Source organism: Labeo rohita, chromosome 1, assembly GCF_022985175.1.
Source record: "Labeo rohita strain BAU-BD-2019 chromosome 1, IGBB_LRoh.1.0, whole genome shotgun sequence".
Lineage (NCBI taxonomy): Eukaryota > Metazoa > Chordata > Actinopteri > Cypriniformes > Cyprinidae > Labeo > Labeo rohita.
In genome coordinates, this window is record NC_066869.1 from 41,186,939 (window position 1) to 41,213,517 (window position 26,579).

General features: G+C 35.1%; 2 protein-coding genes and 1 long non-coding RNA gene across 4 annotated transcripts; 1 reads left to right on the forward strand and 2 right to left on the reverse strand.

Annotated features, from left to right (window-relative positions):
* Positions 1-1,524: 1,524 nt before the first annotated feature.
* On the reverse strand, positions 1,525-13,616 carry si:dkey-26i13.8 (kinesin-like protein KIF19). Of its 2 annotated transcripts, XM_051127115.1 has the most exons (22): positions 13,274-13,616; positions 13,116-13,188; positions 11,998-12,078; positions 10,821-10,931; positions 10,539-10,626; positions 10,111-10,247; positions 9,004-9,129; positions 8,785-8,877; positions 8,587-8,688; positions 8,144-8,296; positions 7,617-7,739; positions 6,990-7,149; positions 6,638-6,800; positions 5,599-5,776; positions 5,138-5,408; positions 4,912-5,033; positions 4,343-4,494; positions 4,162-4,249; positions 3,618-3,989; positions 2,502-2,670; positions 2,209-2,316; positions 1,525-2,093 (listed from the first exon to the last, which is right to left on the reverse strand). In XM_051127115.1, the coding sequence occupies exons 2-22, from the start codon at positions 13,155-13,157 to the stop codon at positions 1,933-1,935; spliced, it is 3,000 nt and encodes a 999-aa protein (XP_050983072.1). In that variant the 5' UTR covers positions 13,158-13,188; positions 13,274-13,616; the 3' UTR covers positions 1,525-1,932. The 2 variants fall into 2 exon arrangements, with proteins under 2 accessions (XP_050983072.1, XP_050982988.1); XM_051127031.1 differs by having other exon boundaries at positions 13,116-13,616.
* Positions 5,690-6,769, forward strand: LOC127175885 (uncharacterized). The gene is made up of 3 exons (XR_007829037.1): positions 5,690-5,809; positions 6,327-6,392; positions 6,631-6,769. It is a non-coding gene; the product is annotated as an uncharacterized LOC127175885 (long non-coding RNA).
* Positions 13,617-14,892: 1,276 nt separating the features above from the next.
* On the reverse strand, positions 14,893-26,533 carry LOC127168364 (eukaryotic translation initiation factor 3 subunit B). The gene is made up of 18 exons (XM_051115208.1): positions 26,307-26,533; positions 24,351-24,543; positions 24,131-24,250; positions 23,920-23,977; positions 23,581-23,709; positions 22,252-22,409; positions 22,042-22,173; positions 21,902-21,968; positions 21,769-21,815; positions 21,313-21,523; positions 21,147-21,219; positions 20,362-20,484; positions 19,649-19,727; positions 18,592-18,730; positions 18,378-18,503; positions 16,531-16,608; positions 16,102-16,210; positions 14,893-15,987 (listed from the first exon to the last, which is right to left on the reverse strand). The coding sequence occupies exons 1-18, from the start codon at positions 26,407-26,409 to the stop codon at positions 15,884-15,886; spliced, it is 2,049 nt and encodes a 682-aa protein (XP_050971165.1). The 5' UTR covers positions 26,410-26,533; the 3' UTR covers positions 14,893-15,883.
* Between the last annotated feature and the right edge of the window lie 46 nt (positions 26,534-26,579).

Here is a 26,579-nt window from a genome sequence, read left to right on the forward strand (position 1 = left end):
AAGAAAAAAAGTACCACCAACAGCACTGTCACAAAATAACTATAAGTTATTTTATTTCAAAATAAATTTCAATGGTTCACTTGTGTACTCGGTTACAAAAATAACCAAACCCCTGAGATCAAGTGGCCTCTCGTAGGATTACAGAGGGATTGTTTTTACAGTATGTGAGAAGGGAGACAGACATCCACACACTGAGATTACTCTGAATACTAAATAAGAATGAATTTAGATGGAAAACATTTACGTTTCTTCATTTCCAACATTTCATTATTTCTTTACATTATTTATTTTCTGATTTATGACTTTAAAGGGTCATGAACTGACTCTGTTTTTCATTTTGTACTGTTCTCTGAGGTCCACTTATAATGTTATCAAGGTTTTTAAATAAAGAAAAAATAATTTAAAAGTAATAGGCTATTTTCTGTCCTGTTTTGACCCCCTCATCCAGGGTTGCCAGGTTTTCACAACAAAACCTACCCAGTTGCTACTCAAAACTAGCCCAGTTGTGTTTTGGCGGGGGTCTCCTGTTAAAAATCGCATTCAGGGCTGTAAAATACATGGTTTTTGGAGGGGTTCCCTTGGTAAAATTCACATTTCAGGGACTAAATATCACGCAGATATGAAAACAACCCACGACAAGTGTGTTAAAGTAGCCCAACCACAGACTTGGCAACACTGCAATGCTCTGTTTGAACAGGCTTGGCAGACAGTAGACTCAAAAGTAAACGCCCACTGCTATGATTGGCTAACAGTTGTGTATGTTTGACAGCCTACATCCTTCAGAAATGAATGCTGCTGTTATTTTAAAAACATACATACCCAATAAATATCAAACAATCTGTAATAACAGACAAAGCAACAGTGATCACATAATGAACATAATGTTACTTACACTTCTGTAGTGCGACATTACTGGGGAATTCAATATAGTCCGCACAGCATTGTCTTTTAGTTTTGATCTTTCAGAAGATCCTGCAATGAATTGCGCCTTGTTTGTAAATGAATCCGTGATAAAAAGAAATGAATAAAAGACTTCATTAAAAATAAAGTTAATCAAATGAAGTTTATCATTTGTTTTCTGTGTAGACCTGCGTTTGCCGTTCTCGTCATTTTCCTACTACATGTGCAATTCTAACAAGAACGTTTTGAGTTCTGAAACTTACAGAATGGTTTTATAGCACAATGACCACAACTAAATTAATATAATGTAAGTGATTATTAAATAAAGCCACATCTAATTAATTTAGCTTGTCCTGTTTTCATATATGGGAATGCATAATTCAGGGCAATGGTTCGCTTAAGGAGGTACAGAATAACATGACATGCTGAAAGGTCTAGATAACAGCTTCATACTCTGGTACACTGATACAGTCTTCACTTATTCCAATGCAATATGCAAATTTTGATTATTTTTTCAGTAGTTGTACTGATACATCATTAAACAGTGATGTTGTTCAACACCAGACACTCAGTTTCACTAAGGTTGATCTGGGATCAGTTTGTGCCTGTGTCAGTTTGGTTTACTTTAATTCAAAGTGACTCACAGCAGTTATTACAGAGACAATCCCTCCCTGGAAAAACCAATGTGGCGCTTTTACCCTTTAAATTTTTACACAGTTCATTTTTTATTAAATAAATGAAACCATAATCATTTCATCAGTGTTGTTGGAGTTTACTCAGTACATTTAGAGAAAAATGAAGCCATTCTGAAACATAATTTATTTTCAAGCTTATATACATATTTTATTTTAATCCTTTGTATTATGAAATAAATTAGCTTAAAATGTGAATAATCAAAAAAATGTTTATGTCAGTTTCTAACTGTATAAAATCTCTATTCTAAAATCTCCAAAAACATCAATCCACAACATAGTCTCAGATGACACTGTAGTGCAAAAATAGACCATGTTTTCTTGTATAGGAACGAAAAACTCATACGTATGATTTTTTAACAGTATGTTTGTTTTTTTGACGTGCTTCATTCTTTCTGTTGACATCGGCTGTTACTTTTTGTCTTGGATTTTCACTAGTGAACTTCTTGTAATTGCCCGGTTGCTGCAGGAGATTGCTGGAGTAAGAAATATCTCCCGGGCCTAAAAAAAACATTTTTGTTAACTTGGCTTGCACTACAAAACAATCTACAAGTTCAATTCACAATTAAAAAATAAAAGAACATGTTGTTGAATAGCAAGAAAAAAAAAAACTCACCTCGCTGCCGTTTGTAGGTTGCCTGTCCTCGTTTGACATCTGAGTGTTTTTGATGGATGGTGCTGGGTGGTGTTCCCCTGATCTCTAACTTCTCAAGCTGCACTTCTCCTAAATTCATATTGACGAAATAACACAATTTTCTCATATTTAGGGGTGTTTCATGTCTACAGCATGAAAGCGACACATACTAATCTTGGCACCCATAACAGAGATCTCATCCAAATGCTAGTTTAAATAACAATTTTGACAAAACAGTGTAAAGCGAAGTAAATGAAACAGCAGTAGTTCTGTACCTGTAAAGTAAGAGACAGGGTTTTTCACTTTAGCCACTGGGGGTGTTGCAGGATTTCCAGCACTGTTGAGTGGCTGGATCATGTTTAATGCTGGTCGCACAAGCCGGTTGTCTGAGATGCTCTCCAAAACTGGATATCTGGAAGGGTTTTGTCTTGGTTTTTGTACCTGCTGTGGTACAAACAGATCAAATTAAGCAGTTTGACATCGACAGCTTGATGCTCAAGAAACATTTTTTAATATCAATGTCAAAAACTGTCATTCTGCTTAATATTTCTAATACTTTTCATCAACTGAATGCATCGATGCTGAATAAAATTAATAATTTCTACAAATCCGAACCCTGGGTTTTTTAGACTTGTATGGCTTACTATATTGTAAATGATGTCTCTTACTGAAATATGTAGTAGAAAGGCGATGAAGGATTTATGTCATTTTAAAAAATCCACATCGTTTTATACATATTTTGAACTATGGGTGGCAGCATTATTTTGATGATCTGAAATGGTTGCACTCGGTGAGCTACTGGTGCTTCCTGTTGCTATTTTTACTTTCAGTGGCTGTGGCGTTATGACAAGTGTCGGCATGTTTACATCCTGCCAGGATGGCATCTAGCGTTTCTTGTTTTTGCCGTTTGTAAGCTCATTCAGTAGCAGTGATTTACTAAAAGCCTCGAAGGCATCAGGGCTAAAGTGGAGAGAACAAACACGCGGGTCTTTAGGAAGTTTTATTCATCCACAGGCATCTTCCCATTCTTTTCTCCGCTGTGAAGACCTACATCGCTTCTCTTGTTATCCTCAGACTAAAAGTTACAACCAAAAGCCACACAATGTGACATCGTATCAGTATTTTATCTTACGAGTTGTGTTGTGGTAAAAATACCAACAGGTAACACCAGTAGCTTACCATGTGCAACCATTTCACGTCATCTAAATAATGGCGCCTTCACAGTCCAAAATAAAAACATTTTTTAAAATAATGTAAATCTTTAGGTTTTCTACTACATATTTTAGTAAGAAACATAATTCATGTTATATTAAGCCATACAAGTCTGGATTTTGAACAGTATGTTATATTTAGCATAATCAAAACTGACAGAGATGGAGGTACACTCATACCCTTTTGCTTGCTTCAAAAGATCTGGAGCGTTTCTTCCGCTGGTGTCTCTGAGGCAGCTCCATTCTGCTTTCTGATGTCTTTAAGTCCTGCTTTGACTGGGACCTGCCTCCATGTCTTCTTGGGGGGTTTCTTTTGACCTCAGGCGACTCATCTGCCAAAGTAGAAACTAGACTGTCCATGCTCGCCGAGGACTTGAGCCCTGCGGCCAAAGCCAAACTGGCCACTCTGGAATTGGTCTCCTTTGCTAGGTGTGAACGACGTTTTGCTGCAATGACTGAGATGCTCTTGGTGTCAGTAACAATTTCCCTCAGAGTGTCTGGACTAACAGCTTCAGCAGGACATACGGGAGTCGAACCCTTAACAGCACAAACCTGCACAAAGTCAACCAGCCGCATTACCAACTACACAAAACTGACCAAAATCGACATCAATTTGAGTTTATGTTTACCACTTTGATTTAATTTTCTGCTACTTTTTGATTATTTACCGATTACTTGCATTGTGATAGTCAAGGGTGTGTCTTGTGACACAATCTGTGTTTACCTTCCTTGAAAGAGTTGGGCTTGCAGATAAGTGGTGCCGTCTATGTGGCTTAAGTTTAGACAGCGATTTGAAAACTCTGTTATTGTCACTGTGATATGGAAGACAGAAAATTTTAAAAAGATAAAAGTATACTATATTCCAGATGAACATGACAGTCTACTTTTTTCATTACATACTTTACCTGTCATAATCCAGCCCAGAGGAAGAAGAATCACGGGGATGTTTATCTAAAGGACTGAACTTCCTGTTGTTCTGCTGTGTTTTATCAACCTCTTCTAAATCGGAGATCACATCAAGTCTCATTTGGCTGGTCATAATCATAAGAGAGTTATCCTGTATAAACAGAAATAATCAGATTTTTTATTTTTGAAAGAAATTAATACTTCATTCACAGCAAGGATTCATTTAATTGTTCAAAAGTGACAGTAAAGAGATTTAAAATGCATGCTTTCTATAAAATATTAAGCAGCACGACTGTTTTCAACATTGATAATAATAAGAAATGTTTCTTGAGCACCAAATCATCATATTAGAATGATTTCTGAAGGATCACATGATGGCTGCTGAAAATAAATTACATTTTAAAATATATTCTAATAAAAATTAGTTATTTTAAATTGAAATAACAGCCTTGGTGAGCATAAGAGACTTCTTCCTGACCCCAAAACTTTTGAACAGAAATGTATATTTAAAAAGCAAATAAAAGGGAATGGTAAATGAGAACGAAAGGAAGATCAAATTGAAGCTTACAGCTCTGGGGTTTGTGGTGAAAGTATGAAGATTGAGTATTTGGTCAATGCTTCCATCACTTAATTCACTAAAGTACAGTGAGTAAAGCTCTCGTAATTCCTCAGGTACACAAAGTCCTTGATCTGTGGACAGAATGAATACATATATTTTATATAATGTTTATTTATCAAATGTCAGATGCTATAATCTGTCTCTCAGACATCTGCTCATTTCAGTGACCCACAACCTTCAATTAGAGCCTTCTGCTGGTGTATGATGTCATCACAGAGTGTCCGCTGCTGCTCGTGGCGCTGAATGATGAAGTCTTTTGTTCGGAGAACATGTTCTTTGCAGAGAACAGCTGACTGGATTTCAGTTTTTTCAAGTTCCAGCTCATGAACCTTGCAAAGCAGTGTCAGAATGTCTCTCTGCTCACGGTTACTAATCCGCTTAGGAAGCAACTCCTCAATCTTAGATGACTTTAGTTTCATGTTCAATAATTTGTCTTCCAATTCACGCTGAAATAAGGAAATAAACCAAGAGGGAAACAAAACAAAAATTATTTAAGCTGAAGTCATATAACGGCATCACAATAAAAATGTGAAAAATATGAGTTTTATATGAAGTATACTTCTGTCACTGCTTGACATGTCATGTCAGATGTCCATTTGCTTTCAAGAGTCTTTATTACTTAATGCACTTAATTACTTTGAGCTCCATTGTCTTTCTCTGTTCAGCCAGTAGAGGGCCGATCTCCTCTCGAGCTGCTGTGACATACTGTGGCTCCTCTGGTCCACTCCCTTGCTCTTCCTCCTTATCTCTATCTGTTTTCTCTCCATTTACCTCATCTCTCCCTCGCCGGGCACGTGCTCGATCACGCTCCCAACTACGAGTTGAGGAAAAGAGAAAGAGGGTTAATGTAAGATGAAAATAAGAAAAGAAAAATGTAAATACTATAATTTAGGAGAAGAGACTACAGTATGTATGCTCAGGAGTATAGTATTTTTTGTTTAAATATGGCTTCGCTTCATAGGTTCATCATGCGGTCATATTATAATTATTTAATTATTTTGCGTCCTCCACATAGTATTTTAGGTTTCGTCTGGGACTGAGGACGTCTCTTATTTAGATATTCAACCGCAGCAAACCTGCTTGCCACTTAACATCATATTAAGCATAGGTCTACATTATTCGCCTAATATCAGTTCACACACAGGCTTATCGCTGTGTTAGTTGTAGCGGCTGACAAGCTAACAGGCTAACAAGCTAAGCTTGACAACCTTATAATTGCTCATAGAAAATACATTGGATATCATCATTTTTTTATCATGACTAATTTAAGAATCACTTGACCTGATGTTTAAAGTGAATAAAATAGCTTTAACAGCCTAGTTACTTACACATGCCTACTAACGAGCTTTGCTTTCTCCCACCAGACTGGACTTGTCTGTGGTGTGTATCGGTAAAGGGGGAAAGCAGGCAGTGGACCAAACCACTGTGAGGTAAGGGAGGGGGGATAAGGGAAACATTTCTGAACTTAAAACGCTTTTTTTTGCATTTATACTGTTTTACTACTTACACCATTATTTTACAAATTGTGTTTAACATAATAAAGAAATTCATACAGTTTTGGGACAACATTAAGGTGATTAATTTTTTTGGTTAGCTTGCCTCAGCTATAATAACACTTTCCCTAACTGAATAATTACTGATGATTGGAACTCTGTCTGTATGTGTAAGTGTTTACTCCGAGATGGTGAGCAGATGTCTCGATGTGTCTATGTGGAGTTCCATATTGCAGTTCTCCAGCTCCATGAGGCTGCGTCTGATCTCCATCTGCTCCCTGAAGGCAGACAAGAGCTGCTCCTGCAGTAAAGCCATCTCACCATGACTGTACTGCTGCACCTCAGCTAAAAACAGATGCCAATCATAAAAAAAATCAGCTTGAACGTTTTACTGCTATCTCAGAAAAAGAATTTCATATTATTGCTTGCAGGTACGGATTTGAACAAACTACTAAATATTAAACTATGGTGTGTAACTCAAACAGTGAGTATATTTCAATTGTTGTCAGCTACTGTACTCAAATTCGATCACACCTTGAATTTCACGAATGTCTGCTTTCTCTCCTTTCTGTTGCTCTTGTTGACTCTGTTGGTCAATCTTTGCACGAAGTCGGTCGATTTCACTCCGCAGATCAGCAATAATGCGTGTATATTGCGCCAGGTGATATGAAACATTCATCAAGTTACGTTTCACCTGGAAGAATTTAAAACAGAATAGCAAGAAAGAATGTTTATGATAAAGAATAATTCTTGAGCAGCAAATCAGAATGTTAGAATAATTTCTTAAGGATAATGTACCACTGATGACTGAAGTAATGGCTGCTGAAAATTCAGCTTTGCCACAGGAAAAACTATGTTTTAAAATACTGAACACAGATATTTTCAGTTGTAATTATATTTCACAGTATAATAATATACACAATGTAACTTAATAAGTGTAAAAGACTTTTAATCAAGATTAAAATCTTACTAACCCCAAACTTTTAAACGACTGCGTACTTTTTTTTTTCATAAATCTAACTTACTAAATTTCAGTAACTCTATTTTTGTGTAATACTTCTTCAGTGTTTTTTTTTAAATATTAACAACAAAAGTTGTACACTTTATCCAGAAACTGGTTTAATATGATCATCTGGTTCTAGACAATGTATGTGTGTTTACCTTGGTTCTTATATTTTTGGCTTTGTCTGCATAAACCAGCGTATTTCTTGACTCCTCAAAGTTGGAGCTGGCAGGACTGATATGGGTAATCATGACTGTGCGACTGTTTCCTCCTAAAGCATCCTGAAATCCACATGAAACCCACTGCAACTGTTTGACAACTGTAAAACCAAGTCTCCTTAATAATTAAGGAGCTGTATGGTACTTTTTTCTCATAATTCTGACATATCTGTTTTCATTCAGTTTTAAGAATTTGAAATATAAACTGCAAAAAATTCAAAATATATATTACAGTTTAGACTTTTCTTGGTTTTAATTTACTAGTCAGGCTTAAGCTTATTTCCACTACAGAATGTAAATGCATTTTCCTCACAAGTTTATAACTTGCAATTCAAACAAGTCAGTTTTCTGAAATATAAACTCAGAATTGCAAGGGGAAAAACCCAGAATTGTGAGATAAAAAGGCAGTTAACTTTTTTATTTTTTGTATTCCATGCTGGAAATAAGCTTCCATAGATTTTGCTCACCTTAAGAAGTCGAGTGAGTTTGCTGTCTCTGTAGTTGACAAACTGAGCACCTTTCCCACCCTTCTCACTCAAGGCATTGATGCAGTTGGCCAGTGCTAACAGGGAACGATTTATATGTGCTCCTTCCTTCATTCTCTGTCCTCTGTTTTGAGTCTGAGAGAAGAGAATACGTGCTTTAGAACATGACATATGACTATCTGCTGATGTTCACATGCATAAGAATGTCTAAATTTAATGAAGGGTGATGTTTTGGCAGCCATATGAGATGTAACATGCTCAAATTCCTTCATCAGTCTCACATTATATGCATGTGAATAATGAAGGACAGAAGAGCTTAAATATTAATTTCAGTGAAAGATGAGAAAGGCTATAAAATCTAGCATCCCTGAGGAATTTAAAAGCTTGCGTTTCCAGTTCAGCACATTGACACACACAGCACATACCTGTGATGCTCGCTCAGTTCCTGCCAAGTCTACCATGAATAGCTTCCCCACCCTGACCTCCTCGTTGATATCTTTTACACGGCTCTTTTGCTTCACTGTCACCTGTGGAGCAGACAAAGCAGGAGACGCACACTCAGACGACAGTGTGCCAATTTTAAGGTCATGAACATGGTGTGTGTGTGTGTGTTCTAGACTTGCCTGAAGTATAGCATGAGAGCGAGATGATGTCTTGTTAGCAGCTGTTGACTCCTGGGTCCTCTGTTTATTCCCTTTGGTCAAAAGAGCCATTATCTAAAATCACAGGCAAACTCCAGGTTCATAAGGACATCATCCTTTACATTAACAGAAGTAGACAGGCCATTTGTGGAAAATGAATTGGTGGCAAAGGTAGCCACCAACTGGACTGAGTCTGTGTACCTCTTTAGCATTACATGTGGAGAACTCAGTGATGCCTGCGATTCGTATTTCCCCTTTAGCATCCTCACGCAGCTCAAGGTATCCGGAAGATGGATTTAACAGATCTCTGATCATCTCATTATAAATCTGCGAATAAGTTGATTAGAGTTTAATACATTCAAGACGCACTTCATTTCTAAAGTCCCAGACAGAGAGTAACAAAACTGATGCAATATTCTGTAAAGGAAACCCTGGGTTTTAAGACTTGTGTGGCTTAATATAACATAGATTATGTCTCTTACTGAAATATGTAGTTGAAACTCATGAAAGATTTTTTTAAAATCCACATAATTTTCTACATGTTTTGAACTATGGTGCAATTATAACGTGAAATGGTTGCACTCGCCACTTGATGAGTTACTGGCATTGTCTGTTGCTATTTTTACCACAACAAAACTTAGAATACACAACTCAGAAAATAAAATACTGAAATGATGCCACATTGTGTGGCCTTTGGTTGTAATTTTCAGTTGAAGAGCAACAAGAGAAACAATGTAAGTCTTCACTACTTTCCTTGCGCTAAGAGATGAGATAAGAATGGGAAGATGCCGGTTGACGAATACAACTTTTAAAGACCTGCGTCTTTGTTCTCTCCACTTTTGTTCGATGCCTTCGAGGCTTTTAGTAGACCACAGCTACTGAAAGAGCTTACAAACGTCATAGACAAGAAACGCTAGATGTCATTCTGGCAGGATGTAAACATGCTGACGCTTGAAGGAGTTTCTCAGAGCAGATTTCACTCAATATCCAGTGCTGTTTAGACTCCTTGTGGTGAAAAATTGACGGTACGGCATTTGGTTTTAGCCTATTCAGTAGCTGTGGACATCGTATCAGTATTTTATTGTATTCCGAGATGTGTTGCGGTAAAAAAAGCAACAGGCAGTGCAACGGAGTGCAACCATTTCCATAGTCCAAAATCTGTATAAAATGTATGTATTTTTTAAATAACGTAAAAATAATGGGTTTTCTACTAGATATATCAGTAAAAGACATCATTTACTTTATATCAACTCATACAAGTCTCAAAACCTGTGGATTCCTTTAATATCTACAAACAATGAGACTGACCTCTATATATGACATATAAACACTGCAATCCAAGTCCTCAGTGCTGTCTTCAATGGCCCTGAAGAGATCATTGAGTGTTCGGATGTAAATGCCAGGCTCAGAATCCAACCCTAACATAGTGTATGTCTTCCCAGCTCCTAAAAAAATGAAATGAAGAAATGATGCAGAAAATGTCAACACAGATATTTTGGTTTACTTTCGTAACATCCTTAATTTTAGAGGGCTGTATTGTCTGATCTGTGGAGGTAAGCAGTAATCTGCAGACCCAATGGTGAATTGTCTGTGATCAATTTAAAATAAGCATTTACATTTTTCATCCCACTGGGTGCAGAATTTTCTGTTTTAGTGAAGAATTTTAATTTAGCATAATCACTATGAATGCAAATCTTTATCCAAACATTAAACAGAAAACTTTACATCAACATTACCTGTAGGTCCATATGCAAAGACTGTGGCATTATAACCAGCAATCACACCATCAATAAGATTTTTTGTTGTTGCCACATAAACATCCTCCTGAAATAAAGAAAATTAAATAACAGAGTCTGGATCTGTGATCATGCTGAATCTTTCAAAACATTAAATAATCATCAACACACACACAAAAAAAATTCTTAAGACGAATGACTTTCTTTCAAGAAACTGCACCTAAAATTCTGTAGGAAACATGCAGGAATTCTTTTGTGAGGAAGAACAGCACTACTACACACCTGGGTGGCAGTATAATCGAATGCCACATCAAACATGTATGTTTTTTCACGCGAGCGGTTGGCCCTCAGGACATTGTCAGAGTCTTCACAGGGGTCCATCAACACCACCATCTGAAGACAGTAGACATAAGAATTAACTCCAAATCTTAGATAAATTCTGCAATGAATAAACATTCACTTAACTTTTTATTTTTAAAGAACTCATATGCTCACTAAGACTACATTTGATCAAAGTTTAGTACAAACAGTTATATTGCTAAATATTATAATTAATTTATAATTTAAAGTAACTATTTTAAAATGTAATTTGTTCCTGTGATGCCAAAGCTGCAACATTTCAGCAACTTTTCTCCGTATCAATGTTAAAAACTGTTGTGCTGCTTAATATTTTTGTTGGAACTCTGATACATTTTTCAGGATTCTTTAATAAATAGAAAGTTCAAGAGAATAGCATTTATTTAAAATATATATTTTGTAACAATGGAAAAACTTTACTGTCACTTTTGATCAATGTAATGCATCCTTGCTGAATAAAATGATAAACTGTTTTTAAAATACAAAACTGTTTCAACCTTTCTTCCCTTAGCAAAGTCTCTGAGAACCTGACAAATGTTTCTGGAGACATCCTGAAAATGTCTTTTGCACTTACTTTGCACCTTTCCTTTCTGGCAGTTCTCTAGAATGACCATTATTTTATTTTTAGGTGTCATCTCTCTCATCTCTTATTCATCGTAAGGTGTTTGTAAGGTACACGCTCCCTCATCAGCAAGATTGATATGGTTTGGAAAAATATGATCAGAACACAGACAAAGACATGTCTGCAGCATGTTTCTTTGCCTTTTAGAAGCTTAAGACATCAAGCATAAGCAAACAAGACAGTAAACCTTTTTTACTGAGTGTAAACAGGCTTTACTGAAGATGAAAGGGAGGATTAGGCCTTTAGACCATCATTCATCATGACAGGTTCTGCAACTGATTCCTAACCAGTTGTGAATGTTATGCAGAACATGTTTCCAAAATCTGTAATATTTACAAAAATATATAGGGGCAACCAGGGTTTGTTGTCCCATAGCTATATCTTTATAACTAGGTTTTAAGTCCAAAGTCAGTCATATTAATTTCAGAAATGTATCTCAGTGGTCATTTGTGACTTCTGGTTTGTTGTTTTTTTCCTTACCTGACTGTCAATCTTGTGTGCCACCGTGGTTGCACCCTCCTCGATCTCTGCATCGTTTAGTGGTCGGATGCGCAGAGCAACCTTAAATCCGTGTACATCATTTATTAAAAACATAACTTTAAATAAATCTGCCTTCATCCTATTAACTGCATAGAACATTAACAAAGAGCATTCATACTATTAAAACTCAACAAAATTTTGATTCATGTGATATTCTGTAAGAACAACTGATCTGTTAACCACAATAGGAGACTGGGGCTAGCTGTCACATATTGAAAAGTTCATGTGTTAACACTGAGATCTAACACACTGCACTAATTAAATTAGCACAGCGTCAATTTTTTAACAATAATCAGTTTTAACTGAAAGCTTGAACTGCGTTCTCAGGACAAGGGCATGTCACGTCAGGGAAAGTTGTCACGTGTGGTTACCAAGACTGCATTTGTTTAATTAAAAATGAGTGAATATTGTGAAAATATGACTATGATTTAAAATCACAATGCATTTTAAAATTTATTTAAATAGCTGTGTAATTTATTCCCTATGTTAAAGCTGAATTTTAAGCCACTATAGTCCAATCATTCTAATACGCTGATTTGGTTCTCTTGTTATTATTAGCAATGTTAAAAACAATTCAGACTCTGTTTCATAATTTTATGGACATTTTCATTAATTATTTTGCAATTATTTTTTGCCAATAAAAACTATGGCTACCCTTTGACAACTTACTCCATACACAAAGGACAATGCATTAAAAATCACTGTATTTTATATGATATTTTTGTAGCCACGACTTTCATGTGTATGTCTGCAAAGATATACTATCATAACATGCAAACACACTGAGAGTATTCACTAAAAATGTAACAACTAGCCCCAGGCTGCTTAAGTAGTGACTCATTAATTGAAGTGTTACCACTTGTTTTCATTTTAAAAGACAATAGAAACGTTCTGTTCATGTGCTGTTCCTCTCCTGTCCCACAGGAGCCACATTATCATGCATCTCTGGGAGAAGCCTGTACCTTTTCATTCAGGACATGCGTCCAAGTAATCTTCGCGTTCAAGTGACTGCTGTTCAAAATCAACTGTGATGCATTAATAAAAGATTGACAGCCTACCGTGAGCTGATGGTCCTTCCACTCTCCTGGCAAATCCTTCATTTTTTAATTCCCAAATTACTCCAAACTTGTGCTGTATCAAAGCCTGTTTTAACAGACAAGATCGAAATACGCCTCGGCTAAAGCCACGCAAGAATATACTGGTGACTTAACGTTACCGTGGGTTAGTTAATCTTCTTGATGGCTGGGTAATCTCATTCTGAGGCAGGACTGTGTGCTGGCCCCTGCGGAGGTCCTGAAGTCACCAGCGGACCGTTGTCAACGGTGATAAAAACCCCGGGAGGTGTTAAACAACCCGACGCGTTCCTACCATGCTGGGACTGTGTCAACCCATCATCTCAGGAGAAGCCAAAAGGATATTTTCATGAGTCCAAACCATAGTCATCCTCATATTCACTTTGATATTTAGGAGTAAACGAGTGCAAAGGATTTAACAAGTTAAGGATAAAGGTTAAACGGTGTTTAAACGCCTCTTTAAACCAGTCAAGACACTCTCAGCGGGAAAACTGGCACTGTTGCTATGGAGAAAAGTACACACTAGTTCGGTTACACTGGCAAGTTTTTGCGCCAAAATGAATGAGCCGAACTAATTAATTAGTGTCATATTTTGTCGTTTTCTTATGTTAATTTGCTCGCATGTGCTCTCTTGGTTCATTTTATTATGGGGCTTTTTAAACGTTTACCTCTATATACTGAGTTATTAAGTGATGTTTACATTTTTACATTTATTATTATTTTCTCATGACATTTCGAAAAAAAAAAATGTATTGCATTTATTTTATTTTATTTAAAGCGTGTGCGGGTGCAAGTAAATAAGAATAACAAAGTGCAGTAAACTGTAAAACTATTGCCGTACAAACCAGTGTGTTTATGACTATATTAAAATAAAATAATATGATAATAAAATATCAGTTTGCGGTATAAAGTAACATAAAGGACTGTTTTTGTACAGGTGAAATAACAACGCGAATGTCACCGGAAACCTCGCACACTGCCATAAGAGCGTGCGTGGCCATTCGTAAATTTTATGGGTCTGGCTTCCGGTCTCCTCCACGTCCAGCAATTTTTAGCGGGATTAAGATAATACATTAAAATAATATGGTAAAACACACCAATTTGCAATATCAAGCGGCAAAACAAGCTGTTACGGACAGACTGGTTTGTAGTGCAAAGTTTTACCGTTTTGATATGCTTCCCGTTATTATTGGCTAATGAACCGGAAGTCTTGCTCATAGCCTTCCCTGATAGCACACGTACATCACGGAGTCTGCATTTACATCTGGAAGACGTTTTTAGAGTGTTTGCAGTACGTCTATAGAACATCTCCTATCAGATGTCAAATAGATGTCTATTAGATGTCTTTAAGACGTATATGATTTTGAACTGCCAGATGAACTGCCTTTACCTGAAAATTGAGTGTTTACTATTTCCTATTTAATACTGTACAGCCGCTTTGTCACAACTGTGTATTGTTAAAAGCGGTATATAAATAGTAATGACTTGACTTGACTTGAATGTATGAAAACTGACATCTTGCAGATGTCTGTCAGATGTTCATACACAGCAGATGCTTTCCAGATCTAGTGATCTTTAACAGACATCTTGCAGACGTACGTTTGCTATCTGGGTTACTTCCGCATTGAAGAATATGGTGGATACTATAAATATTACATTGGAGTGGTGTTTGGGGCGTAGAGGTGGGACTGACTTGACCTCACTGCACAAAACAAATGTTAACGCAAATTATTTTTAAAAATATTAAACCACAGGAGAAACATCAAGTCATTTACATTTATTATGGGATTAAACATACACTTGTAGGTTTGTATGGAGTTTGTGGGAAATTCAAGTAAAATAACACATTAAGTAAATTAAATAAAATACAAAGTAAAAGTTCATATAAAAATGATGATGGTGCTTGTGAAAGACTCTTTTTTTGCTAATGCCATAAATTACACTTAACAACAACAAATGTTGTAGTTCTTTTACTGTGTTCAAATTCCCTTATAATTTTAGAAATATTTTTAATTAAGGGCATCTTGGATTTGACATTATTATTAATATTGATACTGCAGCACACCCAAGTCAAAAGTAAGGATTTCTTTATGTGTATACATATTTCCTTTGGAATGATGGTGGAAAAAATTTGGATTATGAAAGATTTCCCTAGTAAACAAAATGTTCTTATATGAAATACCAGACCACGCTACTAAAGAAATACCTCTGTTGAATCAGACATGATTTCTTGTGACAAATTACAACCCACAAACAGTACCACTGTTTACTGAGAAGTGTCTTGCTCTGCCAGATAAATATCACTGGTTTTTCCTCCTTTCAGTGAATCGTACAAGATAACTGTATGAAGGGAGATTATGAAGAATATGAGCGCTTACTTAAAATTCATATTAGAATCAAACAACATCCCTTCTCAGCAGGAATATAGTGAATGTGAATCAGTAAGTGTGTTTACATGCATTTTAAAAGTTTGATTTTAGTTAGACTAAAGCAATATAAAATGTCCTGTAAATGATTTAGTCCGACTGAAATCATATCAGCCCAGTTTTTGCAAAGTAGGCCTATGTCATCCTTTAAATATTTGATTACACACTTGTGTGAACTTTTTGCTCAAAACCCAGCTTGATTATAACTGCGCATGTAAACATACTTAGTGCGTATCTCATACAAAGCACTTATAAAGGACCTGTGGCACTCTCTGGGGGTGAGTATTTTGTCTCACAGCTGGAAACAACAGTGCTTTCCGTGTAGGTCTATTCCAGGTCTCCAAGAGGAATGATGTCTTCGCTGATAAAGAACTCTATGGTTTCCTCTTCCCAGTCCTCCACATTACTATCCAGTTCATCCGTGTCCACACCTGAGAGATAATAATTCAATGCAACTCATTAACTTACAGACTCACTAGAGAATGAGGATGATAGAGAGAGACAGAATAAAGGGGGGAAATGTAAAAGAGGACAGTGTTTCTCACCTCCTCTGAGCTGAAGGCGCAGCTCCCTCTGTTGGCTGTAAAGCTGAATGGCACTGTCTTTGTAGCGCCTGTATTCTTCCATCATCAAACGGCGTTTGTCCACTAACTCCTGCATCAAGAGCATTACAGAAACATTGTGAGATTAAACGTATATATGTAAACACACAGCAAATAAATCAAAGCCAATTTATATTTAGGAAAATAATAAAAAAAAAAACTACATTTAAAATAAATAAATAATAAATCAATAATGGGTGGATGGATAATTATTGAATTAAAATTTAAATTAAAAAGACAAACATGTCAATGTATTAAGTTACATTCTCTATTGGAGATATTTGTGTTGTATATCTCAATTAAAAAAAGTAAAATATCCTGCTAAACACTTTCACTCAGTCATTAGAAAATACAAAGGAAAGAACAACTGACCTTAGAAGCCTTAGACTGGCTCAGTCTGTCCTTTTGCTCAAAGATTTTTGAGTACTTCTTGAGGTCCTTCTTAATCGCCTGATAAAATAAGGAAAACCTCCATATTAAAATTTGTATGGGTAAAATCCTAAAATACAAAATAGTGTGTAGACGTCAGTGGTTTTTTTTAAAAAAAGGAAATTCATGTCCCAGTCATATTTTCTTGGTTAAACACTACTTACACTATCAGAAAAAAAAAATCTATTTTACATTTTTACATTAACAATGTAATCAATATCTATTTATTAAAGCCAAGTAGGGGAGAGCGTGGATGAAAGTAACACGGGACGAAAGTAATACAGCTATTTTCTCAGCCCGGACTATATTTGCTTTCCAAGCAATGACAGCACATTCAGCACGCAACCCTTGATGGAGCTGAGAAATATCACGTGATTTCATCATTGTTTCCTGCGGTTAGGTCCGGAAAGCAGTTTTCGAATACAATAAGTAAATTATGGAAGCGGTATTTTTTTTTCAAATTAATTGTGTTGTTTCTCGTTTCATGTGTCACATGATCAATCTACATGTTATTTAGTGCTGTAATAGATCCTGAAGTTCGGCTTCTCAGAGTTTTTCAGTATAGAAGTAAATCGGATTTAAATGTCAGGAGTTCCTGTCGGGACAAAAGTAACACTTGCTATTTTTGTCCCCCTACAGTGACAACAAGTGTTTCTTTTGTCCCCGCACCTTGCTAATTTGGTGACTTAATTTGTCTTGCATCATTTATTAAAACGTTTATTATAAATGGTTATGTTATATTATACCAAAAGAATAGGCCAAGAGTGAAGGTCAGAAAGACAGACAAAGGTCTGATACAGCCACTTTCGGTGTTTCTGGACATAAGCCTATCTGTCAGGAACATCAGTCTCAGGGCTGTTGCTACATCGCATTTACCTTAGTCATATTTAGGTTTTAGCCCTACTTTAGCTTTTCCACCTCCACCTATGAGTTTGCAGTGTTTCCAGATGTTTTTACGCACATTTTGAATTTATGCATACAAACAACTGGATGGAAACATGAATAGGTTAAATTATGTTAGGAATTTATATTATGCTTTTAATTTATTTAATTTTAAAATTTCATTTCATTTTCATATTGTTCATTCTGTTAAAAAATGTTTTATAAAAATAAGTTGAATAAATAAAATACTACTAATAATAATAATTTAAACCAACGGGGTTGAAAGTAACAATGTGCAACCTATGTTCAAACTGAAATTATACTAAAGTCTTTCTACATTTTTACAAAATACCAGCTGGTATTAATAGACCACACTTGTGAGTTATAGGCCACAGCAAAAATATATCTCTGTCTACAACTTTATCTTTTTAAATTATGTTTTTCTGAAAAATGGTACTTTCGTCCCAGCTCTCCCCCAATATATTGTTCATTTAGACTGATTCGCGAACCCGGAACACGAGGCGGGATTTATCATATGAACCAATCACAGCCAATCATAACCAGTCATATCCAATCATATAGCGATGGAGGCATTGCCTCTATTTATTCTCAATTACCCCACATCAAACTCACTGCGTATTTTTGGGAGTCTGCTAAAACTCAGTGGGCTCAGGGGAGGCGAAAGAGATGCAGGCTTCTGCTGTAACTTTACCTGCTGGTGCTGTTGGACAATGTTTCTTTAAAAAACACACGATTTATACACTTTTCAATGTTAGATTTTGTAGTATTAGCGTTGTTTTATATTTGTACTACAATTTTTTTTCTCATCCAATATTTGAGGAGGCACTGTCTTGGAGGAAATGTTCCTGGAAGACGTTACAAATGTAAACAATAGAAGAGGCTGTCACCTTTATTTGCTCTTGACTGAGTAACGTAGGAGGGCGTGGTCTCCATAGTAACTGGCAGAATCTGTCTTTGTTATTCTTTTGCAGAAGACGTCCCTGGAACGTCCAAAGCCAGTATGCATTGTCCACCTGTATGCAGAGTACATAAATGTATTAAAAATACAGCTTTAGGAGGATAAACATCAAGTAACTTATGAAAGTGAACATGTCAGATTACCTTGTGGCTCCACCAGGAAACAGAAGTCACCACGTATCTGCCTGTAGGGTCCCATTCCACATCAGAAGCCATGTAATGCTCCGCGATATACATAATGGTACAATCCGACGTGTCCACAAATGCAAGAGCACCATTCATACTGCACAGAAAAAAGAGAAATATAGTCTGTATGAGCCAAGAAATAAAGATTTAAGAAAAGCATTTGAAATTCATACTAAACATTTTTATTTAGAATAAATGCTGTTATGTTAAAGGGATAGTTGACCCAAAAATAAAAATTCTGTCATTAATTACTCACTCTCATGTCGTTCCAAACCTGTAAGACCTTTGTTCATCTTCGGAACACAAATTAAGATATTTTTGATGAAATCCAAAAGCTTTCTGACCCTCCATAGACAGCAATGTTCAAGGCCCAGAAAGGTACCAAGAACGGAGGAGAACAAAAAAGTATTCTCATAGCTTCATAAAATTACAGTTGAACCACTGATGTCACATGGACTATTTTACCGATGTCCTTACTACCTTTCTGGGCCTTGAACATGTCAGTTGGATTGCTGTCTATGGAGGGTCAGAAAGCTCTCAGATTTCATCAAAACTATCTTAATTTGTGTTCTGAAGATGAACAAAGGTCTTACGGGTTTGGAACAACATGAGGGTGAGTAATTAATGACAGAATTTAAATTTTTGAGTGAACTATCCCTTTAAACATTCTAAACGAAAAAAAAAACGACTGTTTTCAACAATAAGGAAATAATTAGGAATTCTGTGCACCAAATCAGCATATTAGAGTGGTTTCCGAAGGATCATGTGACACTGAAGACTGAAGTAATGATGCTGAAAATAATGCTTTGCCATCACAGAAATTAATTACATATTGAAATAAAAAAATAGTTATTTTAAACAGTAATAATAATAATTCACAACATTACTGCTTTACTGTATTTTTGATTAAATAAATGCAGCCTTAATAAGCGTAAGAGACTTCTTTAAAAAAAACTTTGGCCTGTATTTGCAATTTAAACATAATATAATATATATATATAATATATAAACTAACCTCCGAAGTCCTGCCAGTACCATGAACTGACCTTGAGGACTCCAAAAGATACTGTTAGCCTGCTGCTTATCAAACATCTCTGGAAAACCACAGAATATTCACATTTTTTTTTTCTGAATACCAAATTCATTAGGATAATATTATTAGCATAGATTTACGTAGTATTAAATATACTAACATAGATGTACACTGCCCTCCAAAAGTTTGGAAACACCCCTGGCAAAGTGTGGTTTTGGACGATATCAGCATAAATCCTTATCATTTTTTGGTTCAAATACATTTTAAGTAACTTGACATTATCACTGAAGACCAGCATTGATTACATAATAATGGCAATATATACATGTCAAAGTCAGACCTGCCCCTTTGCCAGCTGTGATGCCTGGTTACTGGTTTAAACTTGGCCCAGGTTTTTAAAAGATTTTTGGGTCAGCACACCTTAATAGCTTCAACAATTGATTGCCAATTAAGTTTAGAATACAATGAATTTAGGCCCAGATTATGCAGAGCTGCAATAGCTGCTAATGGTGGATATTTTGATGAATCGAAAATGTACGTTTTTTGTGTTTTCCCTTATCAGTGCAAAATTATCACAAATTAAATAGGATTCATGCCAGTATTGTCCAAAACCCCACTTTTCTAGGGTGTTTCCAAACTTTTGGATGGCAGTGTATGTATATGAAAACTTAAATTTAAGTGAACTTGGCACTTACTGATGAGATCAATCTTGCCATTGCTTTTGACATGGTAAAATGAGGCATTTATTCTTGGTGATTCTCCATGTAGTACCGCAAACTTACTGCCATTGGGCTCCCAGGCAAATGCAATGATGCTCTCTAATGAAGATCAGATGTCCCATTTAGTCCAATATTCTATTAAATGCTCTTTAAGGCATTTCAAAAAATTAAAAGGGATAGTTCACACAAAAATGGAAATTGTGTCATTAATTACTCACCCTCATGTTGTTTCAAACCCGTAAGACCTTTGTTCATCTTCAGAGCACAAATTAAGATATTTATGATTAAATCCTAGAGCTGTCTGACCTTGCATAGACAGTAATGTAATTACTACATTCAAGGCCCAGAAAGGTAGTAAGGACATTATTAAAATAGTCCATGTGACATCAGTGGTTCAACTGTGATTTTATGAAGCTACGAGAATACTTTTTGTGTGCAAAGAAAACTAAAATAACAACGTTAATCAACAATTTCTTCTCTTCCGTGTCAGTCTTTGATGCACATTCACAACAGTACCATGCATGCGCATGGTCTACTTCTATTTTAACAAAGTCCTTAATACCTTTCTGGGCCTTAAAAGTGGTAGTTCCATTGCTGTCTATGCAGGGTCAGAAAGCTCTTTGATTTCATCAAAAATATCTTAATTTGTGCTCTGAAAATGTATGAAGGTATTATGGGTTTGGAACAACATGAGGGTGAGTAATTAATGACTGAATTTTCATTTTTGGGTGAACTAAATTTTAATTTAAGGTCTTGGTTACCTTTCATCTCTACCACATCAACAGGAACCTGCTTCTCTCTCATGCGGAAAATCTCAAAGTTTGTGACAACACCCTGTTGAAAAGCAGAAAACAAATAGGGGAAATATGAAGGCAGGTATAAAATCCTATAAAGGCTTTCTACAAACACATACACACACACACACACCTGTGTTCCTCTGGGAGTTCGGTCCACCTTCACACATAAGTAGTCACCCTGCCGTTGCCAGTGAAGTTTGCAGTCCACCACGTTGAAAAGATTCCGTACCCGAATCTCTAAACGGGATGGGAACTGCATGAGCGTTACCCTGGCAGGAATGTCTTTGTCTTCCGGAACCCAAAAAGCAATGATGTTGTCTCCCGGGGACCAAGAAAAATCTCTGTCGAACAAAAACAGGAAAATCTAGGGAAAAAAATGTGCAATAACCTGACTTCCTGATAACACTCAAAGTTGCTCTTATAGTTATTTTGTTACTCTTATATTTATTATTCTGTGCAGAATGAAATGAAAACATGGTTATTATAGTTAACTTAATCTGAACCTAAAAGCATAGAAAATTGAAAAAATAAATGTTAACTAAAATAAAACATTAGGAAAAAAATAAATAAAAAATAAAAGACTTACTTTATTCCATTTATTTTCAAACTCTTCTTATCTAGCAGACCCATTGACTAGAAAAAAATTAACAAAGGTTTAATTAAAAAATATGAGTAAATGCAAAAACTGCATATTATTTAAAGATAACGCCTTGTCTTACTGGGGTCTCATAGATGCTCAGAGTGTCTTGTGTCATTCTGGCAAAGAACTTTCCATCTTGACTCCACCTTTGAGAGAAGCAATTTAGAAATTCTTATTATCTGAGTACAAAAACAAACATAGAGTGTTTAAAACACTCACTTAAAAATAGGCCAGTGTGCCGAACTCTCACAATGGAAGCCACGTTTTTTCTGTCCGGTCAGGATGTCCCAGATGATGATGGCTTGAGGGTCCTCTTTAGTGTCCATCAGTGGGCTGAAAGTCACCACATACCTGACAAACATTTTTAACGTGTTATTCACATGTGTAACTCTGTAGTATCTACTCTCGCTTTCTTTCTCGGGTGTTTACCTCTCGCATGGGGAGAAGTCAATGAGAGAGACACCCTGGTGGCTGAATCTCTGTATCTGCTTGAACTTCTCTCCACCCCACAATGCAATTCCTCGCTGGTGAAAGGTGGCCAGGTACGTCCCTTTGGGTGACCAACGGACATAAGTCTCTGTCCAGCGCTGGAGAAAGCAGCACAACAAAAGCAGTAATATTGTGAAATAATTTTACTATTTAAAATAACATATTTTAAAATTTAATTTATTCCTGTGATCTAAGCTACATTTTCAGCATCTTTACTCCAGTCTTCAGTGTCACATAATCCTTCGGAAATCATTCTGATTTCTGAAACATTTTTATTATTATTATTATCAATATTTAAAACTATTGAGTAATTTTTTTTCAGGATTCTTTGATGAATAGAAAGATCCTATGATTAGCATTTGTCTGAAATAAAAAGCTTTAGTAACATCATACACTACACCATTCAAAAGCTTGAATTCAGTATACTTTTTTTTGGAAAGAAACTATCAAAAAAATCACAATTTTATTTAGCAAGGATGCTTTAAAATTATAAAGACACTGACAATGTTACAAAAGATTTCTATTTCAGATAAATGCTGTTCTTCTGGATTTTCTATTCATTAAAGAAACCTAAAAAAATTCAGCTGTTTTCAACATAATAAAAAATAACAGTTTTTTGAGCAGCAAATCAGAATATTAGAATGATTACTGAAGGATCATGTGACTGGAGTAACGATGAGTAAATTCAGCTTTGAAATCACAGGAATAAATTACATTTTAAAATATACTTAAATAAACATTAAAAAAAAAAAAAGTGTGTAACTATTCCATCAATAGATCAAATAGACAAAAATCTCCATTTAACAACCTCTGAAGCAGACAGCAAATCAAGAAAACTTTTTTTAATGCAAAGTTTAAGGCAAATCAATGTTGAAAAACTATGTTTTTCTTAACTGAAATAAACTGAAATTAAATCAATATTGGATTAAAAAACTTAACCCTAAAAATATTGCTCAAACTAAATAATGTAAGTGCTAAAACTATTAAAACTGAAACTAAAATAAAAAATATTAAATGAAATCTTAATATAAAAATCTAAAAAACAAACAAACAAAAATTGAGTTATTAAATTAAATAAAAACTAAAAACATTCAAACTCTAAATATTAATAAAATTATAAAATAATACAATAATACCAATAATAATAACACCAAAGCTATCTGAAATAACTGAACAAAACACTTAAGCAAATCTGTTTATATATTACTCATTATTTAATTGTAAAAAAAAAATACTAAAATAACCCTGAAGCAAAAGAAATGTGCTCACAGCTCTCTCTTCAACCAGGATCGGCTCCTTCGGGTCATTGGAAAATATGGCAGTTCGTTCTCCTGATTCGTAGATTACACTGTATTGATCACGACAGTCTGGATCCTCAAGCCAGTGCCTCATGTTGCCCTGGTAACAGTGACAGAAAATGATGTAATGCCACTGTCATTAGCTAAAAACATTTCAAAAAGCCAAATCACACACCCATATCACACCCATATACCAATCATTTTGAAATGTCTCATTCTTGGTGGATTGTAATATCAAATTTTGAAGCATACAGACAATGCAGGCACAAACAATTTAATTTTTTCAAACAACAGAAGCAGAAGTACGCACAAAGTCTTTAAATGGCTGTTTTTCAGGGGTTTCCCACTGGTCACTGATATTCATGTACCTGAAACACACAGATAAATGGTCCATAAGATTTGTATCACTACTAAACCTCAATATTTGTATAATAACAGAAATCTGTATTTTTGCAGCTCGCAATAAGACAGTCATAAACCAGTTATAACCAGTTATGTTTTTCCAAACATGTGAACCCTACTTATCAAAATCGGTGAACAGATTGACTCTGAATGTGTGCTGCTTGTCCAGCTTGTATCCATCTGCATTCTTAACAGCTTCCAGAGCCTGGTTAGGGGACGCGTACTCCAGAAAGATATACCTGAGAACATTTCACATGTATCTCTAAATCGTAGTCTGTACAGAATGAGAATCAGTGCAATTGTATTTTATAAAATGTACTTTTAAAGTCAGTAACTTACCCTTTTGTCGTCCCAGACGCCTCAGGGTAAAATTCATTCGTGATTTTTCCAAACTTGGAGAAGATTTTATGGATCACATTTTTCAGTTTCTCCAGACGTTCAGGTCCCACCTGGGGAACGTTGTCCACCACGACCACCGAATCGATCCCATCAGCCTCCAAAGGTCTCTCCCTCAAAACATCCTCCAACAACTCTGCACAAAACAACACAGATAACTAATCACTCACAAGTAGAAACTGGGCTACTGGAAACATATTACACATAACATATTATATTTAATACCTGCATTAAAATTTAAAATGTGATGTTTTAAGTAGATCCTACATTTTTGCAGTACAAAATGTAGAGTTCAGTCCCAGTATAGAAAAAAAATGTTTAACGGATATTAAATCAATATTAGATTAAAATTACAGCAAACTTAAAAATGTTGCTTAAACTAATAATTTAAGTGCTAAAACTACAATTTCATTTCACATTTTATGAAATATAAACTTAAAAAATCTAAAAAACAAAACTAATAAATGACAAAAACAAATAAAATTATTAAAACAAACTAAAATTAAATTAAGATATTAAATATTATTATAAAAGCATATAAATCGTACAAATAAACTCTTACCACACTGTCCTTAAAGATATAATTACTATTATAAAATCATAATAAAATTAATATTATCTCTTCAAAAGTGCAAAAAATGTAAACTAATCTGGCAATTTTTAGTGTAACCTATTGTGATCAAGTTGATTTTAAATATAGGTAAAATATTTTAGATGAAATATTATGTTTTATTTATTTAATGGTTATAAAGTATCATATTAATAAAAATAGCAAAATCACATGCGATTTGCCTTATTATATACATATGTATATATATATAACAAACATATTTCAATCAATTTCAAATTTAATATTTATTTTGATGAAAACGGTGTACCAAGTTACCTAGTTAACGTTTTATTAGTGTCGTAACTGTACATGACATTCTGACAGAAATTGTTAACATATAAAAATATTTGCCCGAAAGTAGCACAGTATTTTTAATGTTGATTTTTAATGTTTTTTTTTTTTTTAAATAAGTCTCTTCTGCTCACCAAGCCCGCATTTATTTGATCCAAAGTACAGCAAAAACAGTAAAATTTTGAAAAAATTTTACTATTCAAAATAACTGTTTTCTATTTAAATATATTTTAAAATGTAATTTATTCCTGTGACTTCAAAGCTGAATTTTTAGCATCATTACTCCAGTCACCTGATCCTTCAGAATTTATTCTAACATTCTGATCTGCTGCTCAAAAAACATTTACTATTATTATTATGTTGAAAACAGCTGAGTATAATTTTTTCAGGTTTCTTTGATGAATACAAAGTTCAGAAGAACAGCATTTATCAGAAATAGAAATCTTTTGTAACATTATAAATGTCTTTATCATCACTTTGGATCAATTTAAGGTATTGTTGCTAGATAAAAATATTAATTTCTATAATTTCTATAACTGTTTTCTGAAGGATCATGTGACACTGAAGACTGGAGTAATGATGCAGAAAATTTAGCTTTGATCACAAAAATAAACTACATTTTAAAATATATTTAAATAGAAAGCAGTTATTTTAAATAGTAAAAATATTTCACAATATTACTACTTTTGTGTACTGTATTTTGGATCAAATAAATGTAGGCTTGGTGAGCAGAAGAGATTTCTTTAAAAAACTTTTGACTGGTAGTGTATGTGCAAAATATGAGAGGATACATCCATCATGACATTATGAAATATCAGAAATGGTCCTTTTATTCTAAGCGCATATAAATGAACTGTAAAAAAAAAAGATGTCATAATATTATTGTTACTGGAAAATATTTTTATAGCAGTAAAAATAGCAGTTTTAGTTTCTCTGATGTGCATGTTGTGTTGAGGCCGCGCACATAGCGGATTTCATTGCAGCCTCTTTAACGTTACCTTCATCATCGATGTCATCCACAAAATCCTCCGAATCGCTAAACGAAGGCTCCTCTTCTTCATCAAATTCCGATTCAGCCGCCATATTTACCGTATCCTGCATTTGACCAGCTGGAATTGCTGCTTATGGTGCAGTGTGCTTTCTTTTAGTTACACAATTACTAGAAATGCGTCAGATAATGTTGATGCTGGCTGCCACCTGACTGCGCAGTTAGGAACTCTCAAAGCGTCCGCTGTAACCATGCGAGTGAGCGAGAGGCGTTTACGCTATTG